The sequence below is a fragment of the Oncorhynchus masou genome, chromosome 6 (genome assembly GCF_036934945.1).
Source record: "Oncorhynchus masou masou isolate Uvic2021 chromosome 6, UVic_Omas_1.1, whole genome shotgun sequence".
NCBI lineage: Eukaryota > Metazoa > Chordata > Actinopteri > Salmoniformes > Salmonidae > Oncorhynchus > Oncorhynchus masou.
The window spans coordinates 69,720,648-69,741,696 of NC_088217.1; the positions used below are offsets into that span (position 1 = coordinate 69,720,648).

General features: G+C 41.3%; 2 protein-coding genes across 3 annotated transcripts in view; both read right to left on the minus strand.

The window, feature by feature from the left end:
- LOC135542507 (signal transducer and activator of transcription 1-alpha/beta-like) overlaps nucleotides 1-4,552 on the minus strand; it is a 43,733-nt gene extending 39,181 nt beyond the window's left edge. For both annotated transcript variants that reach the window (XM_064969515.1, XM_064969516.1), the window contains exons 1-6: nucleotides 4,369-4,552; nucleotides 1,919-1,991; nucleotides 1,669-1,768; nucleotides 859-986; nucleotides 483-627; nucleotides 148-243 (exon numbers count right to left, since the gene is read on the minus strand). In XM_064969515.1, coding sequence (XP_064825587.1) covers nucleotides 148-243; nucleotides 483-627; nucleotides 859-986; nucleotides 1,669-1,768; nucleotides 1,919-1,991; nucleotides 4,369-4,468 — 642 coding nt within the window. In that variant the 5' untranslated portion in view covers nucleotides 4,469-4,552. The remainder of the gene's footprint in view (nucleotides 1-147; nucleotides 244-482; nucleotides 628-858; nucleotides 987-1,668; nucleotides 1,769-1,918; nucleotides 1,992-4,368) is intronic.
- Nucleotides 4,553-5,095: 543 nt separating this feature from the next.
- LOC135541678 (signal transducer and activator of transcription 1-alpha/beta-like) lies at nucleotides 5,096-20,848 on the minus strand. Its single transcript, XM_064967999.1, has 19 exons — nucleotides 20,668-20,848; nucleotides 19,526-19,653; nucleotides 19,150-19,294; nucleotides 18,815-18,910; nucleotides 18,567-18,653; nucleotides 18,352-18,430; nucleotides 18,161-18,252; nucleotides 17,772-17,923; nucleotides 17,492-17,650; nucleotides 15,884-15,976; nucleotides 15,716-15,775; nucleotides 15,507-15,618; nucleotides 14,989-15,030; nucleotides 14,758-14,841; nucleotides 14,543-14,641; nucleotides 14,204-14,401; nucleotides 6,045-6,136; nucleotides 5,707-5,845; nucleotides 5,096-5,113 (listed from the first exon to the last, which is right to left on the minus strand). Exons 2-19 carry the CDS (start codon nucleotides 19,651-19,653, stop codon nucleotides 5,096-5,098), a joined length of 1,875 nt encoding a protein of 624 aa, XP_064824071.1. The 5' UTR covers nucleotides 20,668-20,848.
- Nucleotides 20,849-21,049: the final 201 nt, after the last annotated feature.

Below are 21,049 nucleotides of genomic sequence, written 5' to 3' on the forward strand. Positions count from 1 at the left end.
ACTGTTCATTTAACTGCACAGTTAAAGCATGTAAACACTCCAATATAGAGTTATGTATTATCTACAATATCTGACAGCACAGACAGAGAAAGACGTGTGGTGATTTTATTAATTACAATGTATGTCAATACAGTTCATGCAGAGCACCTCTATGCTTTTGGCAGCAGCCAGAATCCTCCGCTCCTCCTTCAGGTTTCTGGAGATGATCATGGCCATGTGAACGGGGTCCTTCTGAAAGCGGTCCTGTAGAAGTGGGTACTTTTTTACTACAAACTCAAAAAACATTTACTGACACTGGGGTCATAAATTCCACATCAACAACTCATTCAAAATGTATATATGTCAGGAGTTAAAAGGGGAAATTAGCAACATAAATGTATAACTTTTAATTAATCATTCCTGTAACATACAAGCAATAAAGTATGGAAGGCCACTGGCAGTAAGGTCTGTCCTGAAAAGATGTAACTGAGATAATACTACACCTGGAGGTTTCCCTTGAACTTGCGGATGTTGTGTTGTCGCAGGAGGTCTTTCTCCAGGGCGAAGCGGCTGTGTTGGTCATCAAGACGGGCTAGGAGATCGTGGAAGCGGACAGTGGCCAGGGATTCGTCAACAGCCACATTATCCCTATGGATTGGATCATTGACATACTGTATATCAATCTCAGAACAGCAACATTATCTCTACATAGATATGGATTCACAGGGGAATTAAGATTGGATGAACGAGATGAAATACAATAAAATACAGATATAATTGAAAAGGGTAGAGTACAGGAGAATACCAGTCAAATAAATGGATATACAAAGATCTATTTTAACAGCAGCCTCCCTGCAGTCTTCATCACTGCTTGCTTACCAGTCGATGCTCTCAATCCACTTACTGAGGTACTGTCTGATGTCCATGGGGAAGGAGTCATCATAGAGCTGGTGGACCTGCTCCTGGTATTTAGACTCCAGTAGTTCCAGCTGGCACCACTGGGCCATCTAGAACAATGTGCAATAACAGTAAACTTATTATGAAAAAGTATGTCTATGATAGAAACAGGAACCTGACGACATCATGAATAATAATTCACCTTTATATGCCTGGCATGCATCAGCTTGTTGTCCTCCCTTCCCCATGACCTTAATCTCAACACAACGGTTCTGCCCCATTTCCAAACAGTAGCTAGGTTTCCATCCAATTTGCAACAGATTTGAATGCTTACATTCAAAAATCTGCATAATAAAATAGACACATTTCCCCCCCCCAGTGATGAGTTTCCATCAAACTGACTTATAACCAAAGTAGATGGTTCTAAGATTGTATTGTACATCAGTTGGGTTCTGTATAAGATACAATGTGAAGTCCTAAACCTAGCATGAAAGTGCATTCTTGTAGCTGTGTTGGCTAACTTGCCTACGAATTGGCACATCGAAACATCCATGTCCCAGACAACTGGTCAAGAAATGGAAGGTGAAGTGATATTGAACAGAGAGATCTATATCTGAATGAAGGAATTCATTTAAGATATACAATATACCACAACCTGCACTCACCTGGATCACTGGATCGAATCCCGGAGCTGTCAAGGCAGTTAACCCACTGTTCCCCGGTAGGCCATCATTATAAAATAAGAATTGGTTGTTAATTTATTTAACTAGGCAAGTCAGTTATGTAACTTACCACAGCATTATCAATATTCTTAGGACTTTCACTCCAACAATGGAGCACTGATCCACTTTCCAGCTTTTCTTGCAACATGAACACCCTCTCGTCTTGCTGTCTAGATGGGTGACGAAAAACATTGCAAAAATAAGGGGCAATTAAATCAGATTATGGATTATACCCAAACCAGAACATTGCAAATAAAATGTCTTCCTGTTACAGATTAAGACATATGTAACGTATGAAGGGTAGCCTACTCTAAACTTACCCTGACACTGATATGATATCGATCGTTTCGTATTCTCTGTCGGTGGGACTCGCCACATCCATGGTCTCTGATGCTGAAAAACAAAGTGGTGGACCAGATGGACGATTGGGGATGTTTATTATGGACAAAACCTCTCAAAGTAAATGCTCACCAATATATCGTGCATCCCTGGTGTTGTTCATAATAAACATCCCCAAAGGTTTACCAGACACCATGGTCATTGAGGGGATTTTAAACAGAAATAGAATGCCAAAGCTTATCACTTCTATTTTCTGACCAACATCAGATTTTTTTATTCCTATAATTCTACACTGCTCAAAAAATAAAGGGAACACTAAAATAACACATCCTAGTGTGAATGAATGAATTATTCGTATTAAATTTTTTATTTACATAGTTGAATGTACTGACAACAAAATCAATGGAAATCAAATTTATCAACCCATGGAGGTCTGAATTTGGAGTCACACTCAAAATTAAAGTGGAAAACCACACTACAGGCTGATCCAACTTTGATGTAATGTCCTTAAAACAAGTCAAAATTAGGCTCAGTAGTGTGTATGCTCCTGGGCATGCTCCTGATGAGGTGGCGGATGGTCTCCTGAGGGATCTCCTCCCAGACCTGGACTAAAGCATCCGCCAACTCCTGGACAGTCTGTGGTGCAACGATGGAGCGAGACATGATGTCCCAGATGTGCTCAATTGGATTCAGGTCTGGGGAACGGGCGAGCCCGTCCATAGCATCAATGCCTTCCTCTTGCAGGAACTGCTGACACACTCCAGCCACATGAGGTCTAGCATTAGGAGGAACCCAGGGCCAACCGCACCAGCATATGGTCTCACAAGGGGTCTGAGGATCTCATCTCTGTACCTAATGGCAGTCAGGCTACCTCTGGCGAGCACATGGAGGGCTGTGCAGCCCCCCAAAGAAATGCCACCCCACACCATGACTGTCCCACCGCCAAACCGGTCATGCTGGAGGATGTTGCAGGCAGCAGAACGTTCTCCACGGCGTCGCCAGACTGTCACGTCTGTCACATGTGCTCAGTGAGAATCTGCTTTCATCTGTTAAGAGCACAGGGCGCCAGTGGCGAATTTGCCAATCTTGGTGTTCTCTGGCAAATGCCAAACATCCTGCACTGTGTTGGGCTGTAAGAACAACCCCCACGTGTGACGACGGGCCCTCATATACCACCCTCATGGAGTCTGTTTCTGACCTTTTGAGAAGACACATGTACATTTGTGGCCTGCTGGAGGTCATTTTGCAGGGCTCTGGCAGAGCTCCTCATGGAACAAAGGCGGAGGTAGCGGTCCTGCTGCTGGGTTGTTGCCCTCCTACGGCCTCCTCCACGTCTCCTGATGTACTGGCCTGTCTCCTGGTTGCGCCTCCATGCTCTGGACACTACGCTGACAGACACAGCAAACCTTCTTGCCACAGCTCGCATTGATGTACCATCCTGGATGAGCTGCACTACCTGAGCCACTTGTGTGGGTTGTAGACTCCGTCTCATGCTACCACCAGAGTGAAAGCACCGCCAGCATTTAAAAGTGACCAAGGCATCAGTCAGGAAGCATAGGAACTGAGAAGTGGTCTGTGGTCACCACCTGCAGAACCACTCCTTTATTGGGGGTGTCTTGCTAATTGCCCATAATTTCCACCTGTTGTCTATTCCATTTGCACAACAGCATGTGAAATTTATTGTCAATCAGTGTTGCTTCCTTGGAGTTACATTGTGTTGTTTAAGTGTTCCCTTTATTTTTTTGAGCTGTGTATAATGTGAAATCTATCATGTCTTATTATTATTTTGTAAACACTTATATTTGATATGTGCCTATAGTCGATCTGTCTGTTCAACCTAGAGACTTTTGTTTTTGCATGAACTGCGTCTCAATACACAACATCCGCCGATGTCGGTTTACCCCATCTGCGGTGGAATCAGGCAGCTCTACAGCGGAGTGACCCCATTATGGAAAGCTGAGACTCACACGAACGGGTCAGCTGTTTTGCTCTATGATGCCCACAAGCTGAACCCCTAGGAGTCTAAGGCGATATGTACAAAGCGAACATATGGAATTGTTTTATTATGGTCATAAGATGGACCATTAAGCTATTTGATTGAGTTTTAGGACCCTTGTAGGTAGTGCCAAAAAATACATACACATTTTTTGATGAGACTGAATTTGGCCTTACGGCTATTAGCCCATAGAAACACATTGAATAAAACATTCATACATGGCCAAAAATAAATCTAAACAAAATATGGTTTGAGGTGTCTGAAATGCAGCCGAGAGATTTCGGAAAGCATCAGGAACAAAATAACAAAAAAGGAAATAACGGTTAAATCCTATTTATTCCATACATTTTTTTACCTCACAGTCACAGGTGAACTTCTCACGAGACCTTGTAAATAATATATGATTTCAAACAAAAAGGGTTGCTGGTTGCTTACCCTCAGAGGCCCTGGCGTAGTACTTCCCGAAGGACTTGTCTTTGGGGATGTCTGGGTAGAGGAAACGGAGTGGGTTCTCTGGGATGTTCTCAGCTGCCATCACCTTGTAGGTGCGGATGATGTCAGGCAGAGGGACGGCAGACAGCTCCTTCTTGGTGTAGGGCTCCACTGCATGAAATACAGGCTTATCTGTGAAACATGGGTGACAGGTATTGTCGTGGAGAATCGTAACAAAATGTAACACTTACAAGAACTTGTGAATTCAATATAGGCTTTTAATACAAACATTTCAGAAGCCTAGATGGTCCGCGGAACACCCCTTTTCCAGAGCACTGGCTCTGATTTATACACATACAACATATCAGTCCATCCCACATGCAAATTAATTTATTTCCCTCAGTCCATCTGCCACCATTATATCCCAATCTGTGCATCCTGCTTGTTCACGCCCAACAACGCCCATATCTGCTTTCAGTCAAGTTATAATGGTGACAGGACCTCATGTCCCAAAAATACATGCCCATCTTATCCTATGGGCCCCTTAAGTTCAGTTTGGTGTGGTCTTTGGTATGTCTGTCCTTATTAGGACTAGTAGAATATGTTTCTCTTCTCTTCATGTCCTAAAAATGTCCTATGTCTATAGTCCATCAGTTGGTCATTTGGCTGACCCCTCCTTTGTATGTCCCTCTGACCTTGGTATGTCCAGCTGTCCTATGCTCTCATGGCCTTACTCTGGCCTCCTGTCCTATACAATAGACAATGCATTTTACCAGAATGGCAAATGCACTCCAAGTGTATCTTTCTCTTGTGTTACAGTATTATGTTTCTCCCTATATGTACATCTTTCTACCACAGTATCACTGGCGACAGGTTTTGCATTAATCTTTGCATTCTCTATCAGAAAGTGGGCTGACCCGCTGACATGACATTGGTCAAAACATTGCATTCTGTTAATTTATAAAGCCCTTTTGCAAAAAAAAAATGCATTTACCTAACATTGTTTCTAACGTATAGAATATGAGATACCGTACTCCGTCACAGGGATGGTTAACTCTTGAAATTCCTTCTGTCACTACAGATTTAGGATTAAACAGCTTTTAGTTGATTCACACCTCATTTATAGAACCATCTTGAAAATAATCTACAGTTGGATGCATTGGTGCCCTTTGGCCAATTCAGGTAGTTGGTTGAGGAACTCTTTGTTGAGAAATGTGCTTGTTTTTTATGAATGTATTTTTGGTGGAATCCACCCTGCTAAAATAAAGGTGAAATAAAAATAAATAAACACAGATTCAAATATAGCACCTTTAGTTGTAAATACGCAAGTGTGCTACTCACCGTTAGGTCGTGTTCCACCCAAGTGAATGTGATGGCTCCGCCTCTGCTACTCTCACTGAAGCGCAGAAGGAACGTGCCTGGACACTTCCCAGTCAGCATGGCCTTTGCCCTCTCCTTACTCACAAAGCCCAGGATGCAACTGTAGTGGGAGGGAACAAGCAACATTTCTTTATTACTTACATTACTGTATTTGTTTTAGTAGGCAGGGACAATGCACATTGTTCATCATGGCTGTCAATGTGCCAGATGTAGCCATGCAGCTAATATGTCATCCCTACAAGAGCACTAGTTATTTGCTTTGTAATTGTCAATCCCAAAAAGAGTAAAGAATAACTCACCCATCATTCCACAGGGACAGCAGATGTCTCTTGATGAGGTCCAGGATGTCTTCGATCCACAGACAGAAGGGAACGCTATTCTTACGGAGGCTCTGTAGTTGACACAAGGGAGCACTTACTCGATGCCCTCATATTCATATATATCTTTGTGAACTGTAAATATTTTAAAACAAAGTACAACTTATAAAAGGCTTTATATAGAATACATAGGCTTCATAAGCATTACATACAGTGCAGTCGGAAAGTATTTAGACCCCTTGACTATTCCACATTTTGTTACACTACAGCCTTATTCTAAAATTGATTCAATAGTTTTATCCCTTATCAATCGACACACAATACCCTATAATGACAAAGCAAAAACAAGTTTGCAGACATTTTTGCTAATTTATCTAAAAGAAAAACTGAAATATCACATTTACATAAGTGTTGAGACCCTTTACTCAGTACTGTCAGACAGCTGAACAGACCAATACATATATTTACACAAGCACTGGTATTTAAACCTCTTGTATACTGAGCCTCCTCCTGACACATCTGGATAGCCAATACATCTCTTAAGCTAGACTAAACATTTGTGATATCGGTCCTGACCACGGCACAAATTCCTCACTCCTCCCCAACTCATGGCTGTCCTGTTGACTTGTACCCGACTGTGGCCCTTCTCCTTCCCATAGGATCCCTGATGTCTAACTGTAATTTATTCTGACAGAATGTAAATGTTCTACATTCCCCTCTCTCTCACTCAGTGACATGAATAAGGATATTTCATATTTTCAAGTTTAGAAGTCAGAACCCATCAGTACTTTGTTGAAGCACCTTTGGCAGTGATTACAGACTAGAGTCTTCTTGGTTAAAACACATTCAGAGACTTGACCTGAAGCCACTCCTGCATTGTCTTGGCTGTGTGCTTAGGATCGTTGTCCTGGTGGAAGGTGAACCTTCACCCCAGTCTCTGGAGCAGATGTTCATGCGTTTGTTTGAACCTATCAGTTTTGTTTTGACAAGGTTCACCTTCCAACAGAAGATAGCCCTATTTGGTAAAAGACCAAGTCTATATTATGGCAAGGACAGCTTAAATAAGCAAAGAGAAATGGCAGTCCATCATTACTTTAAGACATGAAGGTCAGTCAATATGGAACATTTCAAGAACTTTGAAAGTTTCTTCAAGTGCCGTCGCAAAACCTATCAAGCGTTATGATGAAACTGGCTCATGAGGACCGCCACAGGAAAGGAAGACCCTGTCACGCTCTGGCATTAGTATTCTGTGTTTTCTTTATTATTTTGGTCAGGCCGTGACATGGGTGATTTGTGTGTCTTGTCTTGTCTAGGGGTTTATTAGATTTATGGGGTTGTGTTTAGTAGAGTTGTCTAGGAAAGTCTATGGTTGCCTGGAGTGGTTCTCAGAGGCAGGTGTTTATCGTTGTCTCTGATTGGGAACCATATTTAGGCAGCCATATTCTTTGGGTATTTTGTGGGTGGTTGTCTCCTGTGTCAGTGTTTGTACCACACGGGACTGTTTCGGGTGTCACGTTTCTTGCTTTTGTAGTTTGTTCATGTATAGTTTTTCTTATTAAAAAAAACATGAATTTCAACCACGCTGCATTTTGATCCTCCTCACCTTCGACGGAAGAATCCCGTTACAGACCCAGAGTTATCCCTGCTGTAGAGGATAAGTTCATTAGAGTTACCAACCTCAAATTGCAGCCCAAATAAATGCTTCAGAGTTCAAGTAACAGACACATCTCAACATCAACTGTTCACAGGAGACTGTGTGAATCAGGCCATAAAATCAAATCAAATTGTATTTGTCACATGCGGCGAATACAACAGGTGTAGACCTTACAGTGAAATGCATACTTACCATCATAGCGCTTGATGGTTTTTGCGACTGCGTTTGAAGAAATGTTCGGTATTAACTGACCTTCATGTATTAAAGTAATGATGGTCTGTCATTTCTCTTTGCTTATTTGAGCTGTTCTTGCCATAATATGTACTTGGTCTTTTACCAACGAGGGCTATCTTGTCACAACACAACTGATTGGCTCAAACGCGTTAACCTCTATGGGATTGGTGTCCCCCCATGGGTCGGTTGAGCTAACGTGATTAGCATGACGTTGTAAGTAACAAGAACACTTCCCAGGACATAGACATGTCTTAAAACAGAAAGCTTAAATTCTTGTTAATCTAACTGTACTGTCCAATTAACAGTAGCTATTACAGTGAAGAAATAGCATGTTATTGTTTGAGGAGACTGCACAACAACAACTTATCACACAACTGGGGCCTGTTGCACAAAAGTAGAATTAAGACATCCGGGATAAATGACTCAGCTGAGCTCAATGAAGCCAAAACATGTGCGTCCAGGCTTAATTGGTTGCACAAAGACCAAGCCAGGATGAGCAGACACGGATTCATTAAGCCAGGTGAAACCAATCCTGGATAGGTGCGCGCTCACGGCTCACTCAAATAGACCCCGCCACAGATCACAGATTAACTGATTTACCATGGCAACTAGAGCCGCGTACTTTTCCCCGTCGGAAGCACAAATCCTCATGGAGGCATACCAGGAGGTAAAAGATATAATTAAGAAGAAAGGCAACACCGCCACAGTGATAAAGCAAAGAGAAAAAGCATGGCAAAGTATTGCAGACCGCCTGAATGCGTAAGTAGTGCACAATTACACACTCACCGCTCCGCTGAAACATCACAATTACAATTCAAATATTTAATTCACATCTCCAAAAATGCAGTTGTACTGTAATTATGAAACGGTTAAATTTTTAATTGAAATGCACTGCAGATATGAGTGAAATTGTGTAAAGTAACTCCATCACACTGTATAAAGCTATGATAAATTTTTTGATATTTTTACTGAAAACAAGACAAAAATACCAAGTAATTTTTTGCAGTGTGACTCCATTAAATGTGTGTGTGTGTGTGTGTGTGTGTGTGTGTGTGTGTGTGTAGATTAAACATGAACGGGCCAAAACGGACATGGCAGCAGGTCAAAATCAAATACAAGAACATTCTGCAGAATGGTATGGTCCCTGACTAATATTTAACAAAGCACAAGCATATATTGTACCCAGAAGGTGCCTGCTCACACATTGTCTGTACTGTTTTAGCAGTGAAAAAGAATACCCACAGACAAGGCACGGGTGGCGGGTCACCAAAGGCTGACCTTACCCCAGCAGAGGACATGGCCTTGGGGCTAAATAAAGGCAGGCCCGTCTTAGAGGGGATCCCTGGGGGGAAAGAGACGAGCATAGGTTCCTCCCAAGATGCCACCCGCTTCATTCAAGGTATGTCCTTCCATCTCTACATGGGATACAACCACATTCATATTGAATCAATTTGGACTGTCTGACTTTGGTTTACCTATTGCCTTGCAGTGTCTGGCAGCACTGTGTTCCTGTTAGAGCCACCAGCACAAGCACCAGACGATGCTGATCCAGTGAGTACTCCATCAAAGGCATACTGTAGGCCTGGCATGTCTTGTCTACTAGCTTCAATATGAATCCGATTAAATGTGATAGGGTGAAGGCCCCAGTGCAGCAGCAACAGCACATGATGGAGACGATGATGAGGAGGAGACCATCTCTCTGGATTCCAGAAGGCATGAGGAATCATGTTAAGACTGTGAAAGTACTATTTACTCTACAATGGTGAGGAGTCCTCATCAAAATCAAAAAATCTAATTTATTTTACAGGACCCAGATGCTATACAGTGGGAAAACCAGCCTGGCAACATAGTGCGTATTAATAAAAGGACACCACATCCTGCCAAATTCCAGCTGCGCTAATTGTATTGTGTTCACAGAGCTCACAAGCTATCAGAAAGTTGTATGGCAACCACCTCCGGCGCCAAATAGAACTGGCAGACATAGACATTCAGTACAAGAAGAAAAAGATGGAAAATCTTGCACTGGAGTCCGAAATAAAAAGAGGACAATTAGGAAACTGGACCTTGAAATAAAAAAACTTGAGAGGGAGGTGAGATATGCCTTCAATGTACACTGTATGCTAACTGTAACACAAATGTATTAATCATTATTTTCTTTCCTCCCCCAGCTCCAAGAAGATGACACAGCTCAAAATAAAAATTAGGTATATTCTCGTAAAGTCAAGTGAGCCATGACATATGAGCTCTTATTGTGAGCACACAGGACGGTGGCATCTTTCTAAGGTTTTTTTTATTTTCCCAGCAATCAGTACAACCAAGTCATCGTTATAAGGCATCGCCCTCTTTTGCCCACCCCCCAGCACCAGGTGTGGCCACTAGCCTATATGAAGGCCCAAAATTGTGTGTACCTTTCTGCTCTGACAATGGCATGCCCATTCGTGCGAGATGTGGTGGATGAAGAAGCACTTGTGCTGAGGAGAGCCTTCAGGCGAGAAAGGGTCTTCAGGGACCGGTTGGACCCACTGGCCTTCCCTGATGACCATCTATATGAAAGATACAGGTTTTCTGCAGATGGCATCAGGTATCTATGCAGACTACTGGGTCCCAGGATTAAGCACCGCACTGCACGGAGCCATGCACTGAGTGTGGAGCAAATGGTTTGAGTGGCCTTGCGCTTTTTGCTAGTGGAGCCTTCCTGTACTCAGTGGGGGATGCAGAACAGCTGAACAAGGCCACAATTTGCCGCACAATAAGGAGTGTGTGTCTGGCTATCAAAGCATTAGCAGATGTCTTCATCTCCTTCCCTGGCCACAGAAGACTCTGTGACATCAAAGAGGAGTTCTATAGGATTGCAGGTAAGAGGATCTACAAATTACAGGACAACTGTTAACACATAGTAGGATACTCATTACTTTGTGTGACAGGTTTCCCCAATGTCATTGGTGCAGTGGACTGCACACACATAAGGATAAAAGCCCCTCAGGTGCCCATGAGGCCGATTTTGTGAATAGGAAATCCTTTCACAGCATTAATGTTCAGGTGAATATAACTTTTTGATATTGTCCATTGACGAACACTCTGCATTGCCAGTGATGTGCATTGATTGGTGTAATATTCCTCATCTTATGATTTCAGATGGTCTGCAATGCTGACTGTGTGATCAGCAATGTTGTGGCAAAATGGCCTGGCTCAGTCCATGACTCCAGAATCTTTCGGGCCTCTGAAATCTATCACAAGGTAAGCCACACAACCCCTATTTATAACCATCATGGCTGTGTCAAGAATATCACTGTGTTTATGAGGTAGTAATGATGAGATTTTGTGTTGACAGGTGAATTCTCTGGTGTGTTGCTGGGAGACAGGGGGTATGGCTGCCAGCCTTTTCTCCTGACACCTTTCACAGACCCCCAGGAAGCACAGCAGGCCTACAACCATGCCAGGACCAGGGCCAGAGTTGAAATGACCTTTGGCCTCCTGAAGGCACGCTTTCACTGCCTTCACAAATTAAGGGTCAGCCCTGTTAGGGCATGTGATATTACTGTGGCTTGTGCTGTCCTCCACAATGTGGCCTGCCTGAGGAAGGAGAGGGCCCCCAGAGTGCCACCAGCCATGGACTGGGACAATCCGGCAATCTTCCCTGATGACGACAGTGGTCGGCTGCTGAGAGACCAATATGTGTTGAATTATTTTAGTTAGTATGTGTGCTTTCAATTTTGGTTAAATATGTCCTGCGGTGGCAGAGGAATTAGTTTTTTTTGGGGTTTGTTTTTTGACGAATTTGGCCTCTTATGATGTTTGTGCGGTATACTGTGTGTAATACAAGGCTGCAGGGAGGCTACTGCATCCATTCATTTGTCTGTTCAGTTGATGTGTATGGATTTGTCCTGCATTTATTTTAGTGTGCAGACATGCAGGGTGTGTTATATACAGACCTTTGAATGTGTATGTATCATTTTGTATAATATGCTTGGATTCTGTGCTTTCCATCTTGTAGAGTCACTGTGACTTCAGTTTCGAAAGGAGCTGATGGTTTACCTGCTTTGTTTTGTCCTTATTCAATAAAGGAGCATAATGTTACACATTGTGTTTTTATATTCATATGGAATGTGTATTTGTTTATATGACAGAGTACTAGGGCCACACTGAAGAAAAAGGATAAAGTCATACATTTGAAGCTGGTTCTTTCTGCAGAAAAGCTACATATTGTTTTTACAGTTTTGATACTTATGACAATGTGATACTTAATATTCTGGCACATCAGCATGTCTTTGTTTATGAAACCATACTGAAGTACAATTTCACGAAATGCCCCACATCTGTCATTAACTGTCCTCCTTTAAAACAACTGGTTACAATATTATGACTTGTGTTTTTTTCCCCCCTCTGTGGCCCTAATATTCTATCATTTTATATATAGTCTATGGGAAACTGTAAATTATCTAATGATAGCAACATCTAAAAATCATTTTTTATCCAAAATCATTGAAATTAATGATCACAAACGTTTAAATAACAGTGGGTCTAGTTATATGTGATAACAATGTATAGTGAGCAGTGACATAACTATTGGTTTCCATTTGTGGTGACTGCTGACTGACATTAGGGATGAGATTAAATAGATCCTGGAATTTAGCCTGGTCTGGAGCAGGCTAGCTCCACAGAATAAATCTCCATGGTAATTTATACCATAACATATCCTCCTGCCCCCTATCCATCTTTAGTGCAACCGGATTACGGATCAATTGAGCCAGGATCACCAAGATATCCTGGCTTAATCCCTTATCCTAGTTTTGTGCAACAGGCCCCTGGTTTGATACATTACATTACATTTAAGTCATTTAGCAGACGCTCTTATCCAGAGCGACTTACAATTCACCTCTGAAGGTACATAATGTACTTACAATCAGTAATCTTGCTCTGATTTGTCATCCTGAGAATCCCATAGATAAAATGTAGCATAATTTTGTTTGATAAAATACATTTTGATATTCAAATATAGGAACCGTGTTCTACAGTTTTAACCCCTGCTGGTGTCTCACCCCCCCATGTAGATGTGTGAAGGTTGGTGTATTTTCTGTAGGGAAGCTAATTATCCATCATTTATGACATTCCTGGGAGTGTATAAACTAAAAGATTTTATTACCATATAATTTGTCATGTTCTCTACAGCTATGCACTAGGAATTTACCAACTCGCACATTTGGTCAGACCTGATACAATATTTTGAACAGCAATGCAATGGTTCATTGGATCAGTCTAAAACTTTGCACATACACTGCTGCCATCTAGTGGCCAAAATCGAAATGATATATTGGCCTTTCTCCTGCACTTTAAAGATGATAGAACATGTATTATCTTTTACCAGATCTAACGTGTTATATTCTCCTACCTTAGTGTTTCCTTTCAAATGGTATCAAGAACATGCATATCCTTGCTTCAGGTCCTGAGCTACAGGCAGTTAGATTTGGATATGTCATTTTAGGCGAAAATGGAAAAAAACAGTCCGATCCTTTTAAGGAGGAAAGAAATTCCACAAATTAACTTTTAAGAAGACACACCTGTTAATTGAAATGCATTCCAGGTCATTGCCTCATGTAGCTGGTTATGAAAATGGCAAGAGTGTGCAAAGCTGTCATCAATGCGAAGGGTGGCAATTTGAAGAATCTCAAATATAAAACATATTTTGATTTGTTTAACCCTTTTTTGGTTACTACATGATTCCATGTGTTATTTCATAGTTTTGATGTCTTCACTATTATTCTACAATGTAGAAAATAGTAAAAATAAAGAAAAACCCTTGAATGACTGTGTTCTAAAACTTTTGACCGGGAGTGTAAATATTATTTATTACATATTACATACATATTACATTATTTTATACATTTGCAAAAATCTCTAAAAACCTGTTTTTGCTTTGTCATTAGTGTGTAGATTGAGGGGAAAATAATTATTCTATCAATGTTATAATAAGGCTGTAACGCAACAATACTTTCCAAATGTACTGTAAATGCTTCACAAATATTCTATATGTGCATGTCATATTCTATAAATGCTTATAAACATACATTGTCACATTTGTCAAGTCCCCCTACGTTGGGAATTGTTACATCACCTTTCCTACACCATTTAAAAAGTGTATGATATACACTTAGATCATTTATGTAGTGTTTATGCTACAGTATATAAATCCTTTATCAGTTGTAATTTGTTTAAATTGGGACCAAATATTCTGTTTACTCTAATCCTAACCTACCTTGACAGCACCGAACATGGTCCAGGAGATAAGGCCCTCAGGATTCCTCTGTGCTTTCTGGCCCAGTAGTTTGTCAGCCAGCATGCCTAGCTGCTCATCATTGAGCCCCCTCTTGGTGACAGAGGAAAACTGCCAGCTCAGCACCTCGGACAGCTGACCCCAGGACACTGTCGGAGGGCTCAGGAAGAACTCCAGGTCCTGTTCCAACAAATCAATCATATTTATTTAAAAACTCATTGTTAAATCAAATTGTCACAAAGTGTTTGACAGTAAGCCAGCAAAGCACCTTCAAGGCAAGGAAAAACTCCCTAGGAGGAAGGAACCTTGAGAGAAGACTACCTGGGGCTCGCTGGTCAGCATGTTGTACCACAGGATGGAGGCCCAGCCACTGGGCAGCTGGTTGCAGTTGGAGATGACCACGATGGGCAGGGAGATGGTCTAAAAAGGACCAGAGGTCAGACTAAATCAAAGGCAAATTAAATAAGGCCAGAGCGCTGTTGGGCCTCGTAAAAATGGGAGTGTAGGCCTGAATCTCTATATTTCAGATCACTTACCCCTAGTTTGATTTCCAGACCTGACTGGCGGAGTTCCGACTCAAAGCAGATGCAGTGCAGCTCCTCTGTCACAATAAGAGGCCCCTGGAATAACATGGTCAGACAGAGAAACCTAATCCGCACCAGAATGTATTTAATACTCATCATGAAATTCACAAATACTGTACAGATTACCTGGTCATTATAGCCCATTTAAGACCAATCAGAAACCAGCTCTCTTAGGTCTCTTACCTCTTTCTTTCCTCTTCCAGTCACTCTCTGCTCTTGCAGGTTCTGTGTCGAGATCAAAGAATAAACTGTAAAGCAGGGATCATCAACTACTGTAGATTCAGCTGCAGGCCGATATTTTCTTGAGAGGATGGTCAGGGTGCCGGAACATAATTACAAATCATTTGTAGACTACAAACTTACCGCAAGAAGCCCAAACAGATATCATATTTTACTATAACACAATCATATCAAACCTTGCTTACATTTGTATACGGTCACATATATTTATTTAATATGCGTGGGAATACTTTGGAACATATTTCCAAAATTAAAATCACTTGGAGCTGATTTGCTGGTGTTTTTACAGTAAAAAATAAATAAAAATACACCTTGACCTGCCACTTGACCTCCAAATAAAATGACCGTTAGTTGGGGAACCCTGCTGTAAAGAGTGATGACAGTGCAGGTCCAAATGGACAAATGGGACAACTCATTCAGATGTAGTGCCCTGTATGCCATTTGAAATGGTGCGAGCTTACCAACTCGAAAAACTCTGCAGCCAAGCTTCCATTTGACTCCTCCATAGTCATAACTTTTGTGTTGGTGCCCAATATGTTGAACTTACGAAACCCTTTATTTTCTGTAACGTCCCTGGAGAGAAAAGAAAACGTGCATTCCCCTTTAGTTATGTATTCACATCACAAATTCTCAAGAGCAGGACAAAATAACTCCACACTCCTTTCCTTACTTGTCAAACAAAGCTTTCACTTTGAGTTGATAGTTGAATTCCTGGAGCTTCACAAGAAATCTAGAGGAGAGGAAATACAAATTAAAACTCACCCAGGACTGTAAGGATCCATAGGAACTACAGATGGGAAGAACTACAGACGGGAGGTGCTGTTGTGTTTGTGCTTACCTGAGCTTGACAGTGAACGGCATCTTTGTCTGCAGCACCAGAGGTCTCTGTGGATGTGTGGGCATACAGGGCTGTCTCTCTACTACCAAGGAACTAAGACACACCACAGAGACAAGGAATTTTGAGGTGATATACTGCATAGAAACAACACTTTGGTTTCTACTTCCAGCTTATACATAATATATACAGTACCAGTCAAAAGTTGACACGCCTACTCATTCAAGGGTTTTCTTTATTTTTACTATTTTCTACATTGAAGAATAATACTTAAGACATAACTATGAAAAAAAAACACATATGGAATCATGTGGTAACCAAAAAAGTGTTAAACATATTAATATATTTTATATTTAAGATTCTTCAAAGTAGCCACCCTTTGCCTAGATGACAGCTTTGCACACACTTGGCACTCTCTCAACCAGCTTCATGAGGTAGTCACCTGGAATGCATTTAAATTAACAGGTGTGCCTTCTTAAAAGTTAATTTGTGAAATATCTTTCCTTCTTAACCCGTTTGAGCCAATCAGTTGTGTATACAGAAGATAGCCCTATTTGGTAAAAGACCAAGTCCATATTATGGAAAAAACACATCAAATAAGCAAAGAGAAATGAAAGTGTGTGGTTCCCACAGTGAAGCATGGAGGAGGAGGAGTGATGGTGCTTTGCTGGTGACACTGTCAGTGATTTATTTCGAATTCAAGGGACACTTACCCAGCATGGCTACCACAGGATTCTGCAGCGCTATCTGCCATCCCATCTGGTTTGTTCTTAGAGGGATTATCATTTGTTTTTCAACAGGACAATGACCCAGACTATTTGCATTGCCCCCTCCCCCCTTTGACGCTGCTGCTATTCTGTTTATTTATGCATAGTCCTTTTAAATCTACCCACAACTAACCGGTGCCAACGCACGTTGACTCTGTACCGGTACCCCCTGTATATAGCCTCGGTATTGTTATTTTACTGGTGCTCTTAAATTATGTTACCTTTATTTCTGAATTGTTACATACATTATTTACTCTACACGTATTTTTCTTAAAACTGCATTGTTGGTTAAGGGCTTGTAAGTAAGCATTTCACTGTAACCTGTTGTATTCGGTGCATATGACAAATAAAATTTGTTTTCATTTGAAACGCACCTCCAGGCTGTGTAAGTGCTATTTGACCAAGAAGGAGAGTGATGAGTGCTGCCTCAGAAGACCTGGCCTCCATAATCACCTGACCTCAACCGAATTGAGATGGTTTGCGATGAGTTGGACTGCAGAGTGAAGGCAAAGCAGCCAACAAGTGCTCATCATATGTGGGAACTCCTTCAAGACTGTTGGAAAAACATTCCTTAAGAAGCTAGTTGAGAGAATGCCAAGAGTGTGCAAAGCTGTCATCAAGGCAAAGGGGGACTACTTTGAAGAATCTCAAATATAAAATATATTTAGAAAATATAAATATATTTTTTGGTTACTACGATTCCATATTTTGATGTGTTCACTATTATACTACAATGTAAAAACAAAGAAAATCTAATGTATCTACTTAACTTAAATTATAAAAAAACGGCAGCTAAAAACAGAGTGGGTATATAACTTCGGAATACAAGTGTGGTGTCACTCACTGTTCTAGGAGGTTCCGGAACAGTGCCAAGGCCCGCCCCTCCAGGAAGCCTTTATGCTGTTTGATTGGGTCGTTGTCATATGTGTACTTCTGCTCTAGTTCCTGGAGCTCTTTCAGCTGCTGCCTCACCTGCTGCAGGCTTTCTGCCACCGCTGTGAACCTACAGGGGAAGAAGAAGATAAAGCAGAATAAGAACAATACTTTATTTTGTTGGGTTCCTAAATTCATCTTTTTGCTTGATCAGACAAGAGATGCCCAAAAGAATGAACTAGTCTCCTCACCAGTTCTGCAGTTGGTCCAGACATGCGTTGGGTGGTCCTCCAATACAGGAGCTCTGCTGCCTCTTCTTCCACTCAGGCAGCTCCTCTGAGATCAAGTGTGACTGGACCGCCTCGGCCATGTTGAGCACCTCCGCCAACTGGCCAACCACTTCCTGTGGAGGCAGACAACAACATACGTATAGTTATTATTTACTCTATAACCGTCATCTACTCTTCAATATGAGCATGCTGGTTATAACTAGGTAATACACTCTTAGTCATTCAGACAGACTATGATACATGGTATTCTTAGCAGTGCTTGATGCATGATTATTCATGCTTTTTGTCATTGCATTTTTTAAATCACAGCACGTCATGGTAAAATGTAACCTCATCATGACCCCTCTTACCACTCTCTTGAACTTCAGCTTGAAACACATCTCTACAATCTGCAGCTTCTCGTGTTCCAGCTGCTTGGGTGTCAGCCAGTTCATTTCATGTTCTAAAATGGGAGAAGAAAAAACATTCACTTACTGACTAAACCTGAAACACAGACCTGTAAATAAATGATCTATTACAGATTGAGAATAAAACACCTCACCTCTGTTCTTAAGAGTATTTTCCTTAAAGTCATGCTCGTCTTGAAGGTATTCCAGAGACTTTATATTCTGATCCGCTTCCTGGCAAGTGAGATAAACACGTTGGATCAGATAGATGGCAACCCTGACATGTATGAACATGTACTGCAAATCACTGATGGAACTGTTCCACCAGGAAACAACCAACATCTAGTATATGATGGAAATGATAACTCACCTGAACCTTGTTTTTCATGTCTTTGACTTTGTTGTCCAGGTTTTGCTTCTCCAGAACCATGGTGGTCTGTGTGTTTTCTCTGTCAGTCTGAAGAGGAAAATACTGTTCATTTAACTGCACAGTTAAAGCATGTAAACACTCCAATATAGAGTTATGTATTATCTACAATATCTGACAGCACAGACAGAGAAAGACGTGTGGTGATTTTATTAATTACAATGTATGTCAATACAGTTCATGCAGAGCACCTCTATGCTTTTGGCAGCAGCCAGAATCCTCCGCTCCTCCTTCAGGTTTCTGGAGATGATCATGGCCATGTGAACGGGGTCCTTCTGAAAGCGGTCCTGTAGAAGTGGGTACTTTTTTACTACAAACTCAAAAAACATTTACTGACACTGGGGTCATAAATTCCACATCAACAACTCATTCAAAATGTATATATGTCAGGAGTTAAAAGGGGAAATTAGCAACATAAATGTATAACTTTTAATTAATCATTCCTGTAACATACAAGCAATAAAGTATGGAAGGCCACTGGCAGTAAGGTCTGTCCTGAAAAGATGTAACTGAGATAATACTACACCTGGAGGTTTCCCTTGAACTTGCGGATGTTGTGTTGTCGCAGGAGGTCTTTCTCCAGGGCGAAGCGGCTGTGTTGGTCATCAAGACGGGCTAGGAGATCGTGGAAGCGGACAGTGGCCAGGGATTCGTCAACAGCCACAGTATCCCTATGGATTGGATCATTGACATACTGTATATCAATCTCAGAACAGCAACATTATCTCTACATAGATATGGATTCACAGGGGAATTAAGATTGGATGAACGAGATGAAATACAATAAAATACAGATATAATTGAAAAGGGTAGAGTACAGGAGAATACCAGTCAAATAAATGGATATACAAAGATCTATTCTAACAGCAGCCTCCCTGCAGTCTTCATCCCTGCTTGCTTACCAGTCGATGCTCTCAATCCACTTGCTGAGGTACTGTCTGATGTCCATAGGGAAGGAGTCATCATAGAGCTGGTGGACCTGCTCCTGGTATTTAGACTCCAGTAGTTCCAGCTGGCACCACTGGGCCATCTAGAACAATGTGCAATAACAGTAAACTTATTACGAAAAAGTATGTCTATGATAGAAACAGGAACCTGACGACATCATGAATAATAATTCACCTTTATATGCCTGGCATGCATCAGCTTGTTGTCCTCCCTTCCCCATGACCTTAATCTCAACACAATGGTTCTGCCCCATTTCCAAACAGTAGCTAGGTTTCCATCCAATTTGTGACAGATTTTCATTTAAATACTCTATAATCTGCATAAAACAATATAGGCATTTCCTCTCAGGGGATGTGTTTCCAGCAAACTGTCTGTTTGCGGATAAAAGGCACAAAAATCCCTTTTGCTGTTAAATTCTCATGTACCGAATGAAAAATACAAATTAAATGGGGTTCCATCGCATTTCCAACTCTACTGATGGTTGTCACAAAACCTGTCGCGTTAGCTTTAAATTGCAAATGTGCCCACTGATCTTGGCACAAGCGTTCTTGCCAACAGCTCGCATATACAGTGCGGGTAGGTAACCAACATTATGAGATTGTTATGCGATATTGTTTTATTTGTCAAACAGCAGCCATGGCATCGATCATCATGTCACCAGAATAAGACTCTCGATATTCATTGGAAAGGAGCGTCAAGTTTATCACCTTACACAATAAGACCCTCATCCGAATTTATTTATTTTGCCAAATAAACTGTATGCTTTCCCGAGTCGTAGTGGGAGGAGCACACAACAAATGTACTTCGATATGATGGTCATTAACTATACCAATAGCCCATTTGCCCCTAAAGACGATTTCTCGCATAGTTAATTTGAATCACAAAAAAAGATCCCACTATGTCTAAAAAAACAAATTGTCTGTCGGCATTTATAAAATGTTAAAAGCATTTCATGTTTCCATGGCGCGGTCATTACTTGTTTCATGCGTCGGGTAATTAATATGCATAAAAGTTTCAAGTGAACTTCCTTCTCCATTTGTGGGATGTTGGTATAAAGGCTGTAACACCAACTGTTTAAAAAAATTGTTTGCCTTACCTTTGATGAGGGAATAAATCACAGAGAACAGTCTTCTCTGTTAAAATGTACGGCCAGTAAGCTACACAAATCGCAAACAGTCTCGAAGGCAGTGAAATCTGAATGCGGAAATAAGTATTTCCTCAGGAATTCCGCAGGTGTTATGCAGTATCCCCATACTTGCCGGAACAAGTAAATGTCTGACTTGCTAAATTATTGAACAACGGCATGTGTTTAACTACGACTTCCGAGTTTCCACCTTCCGGCTAGCACTTGAACAGTTTTGCCACCGTTTTTATGCTAGTGCATCCATGCGTAGTAAACAATTATAATGACAATTATAATGACAGCTGTGATGGAATTTTCGGGACAATTTTATAAATCCCGACAGATAATTTTTTCT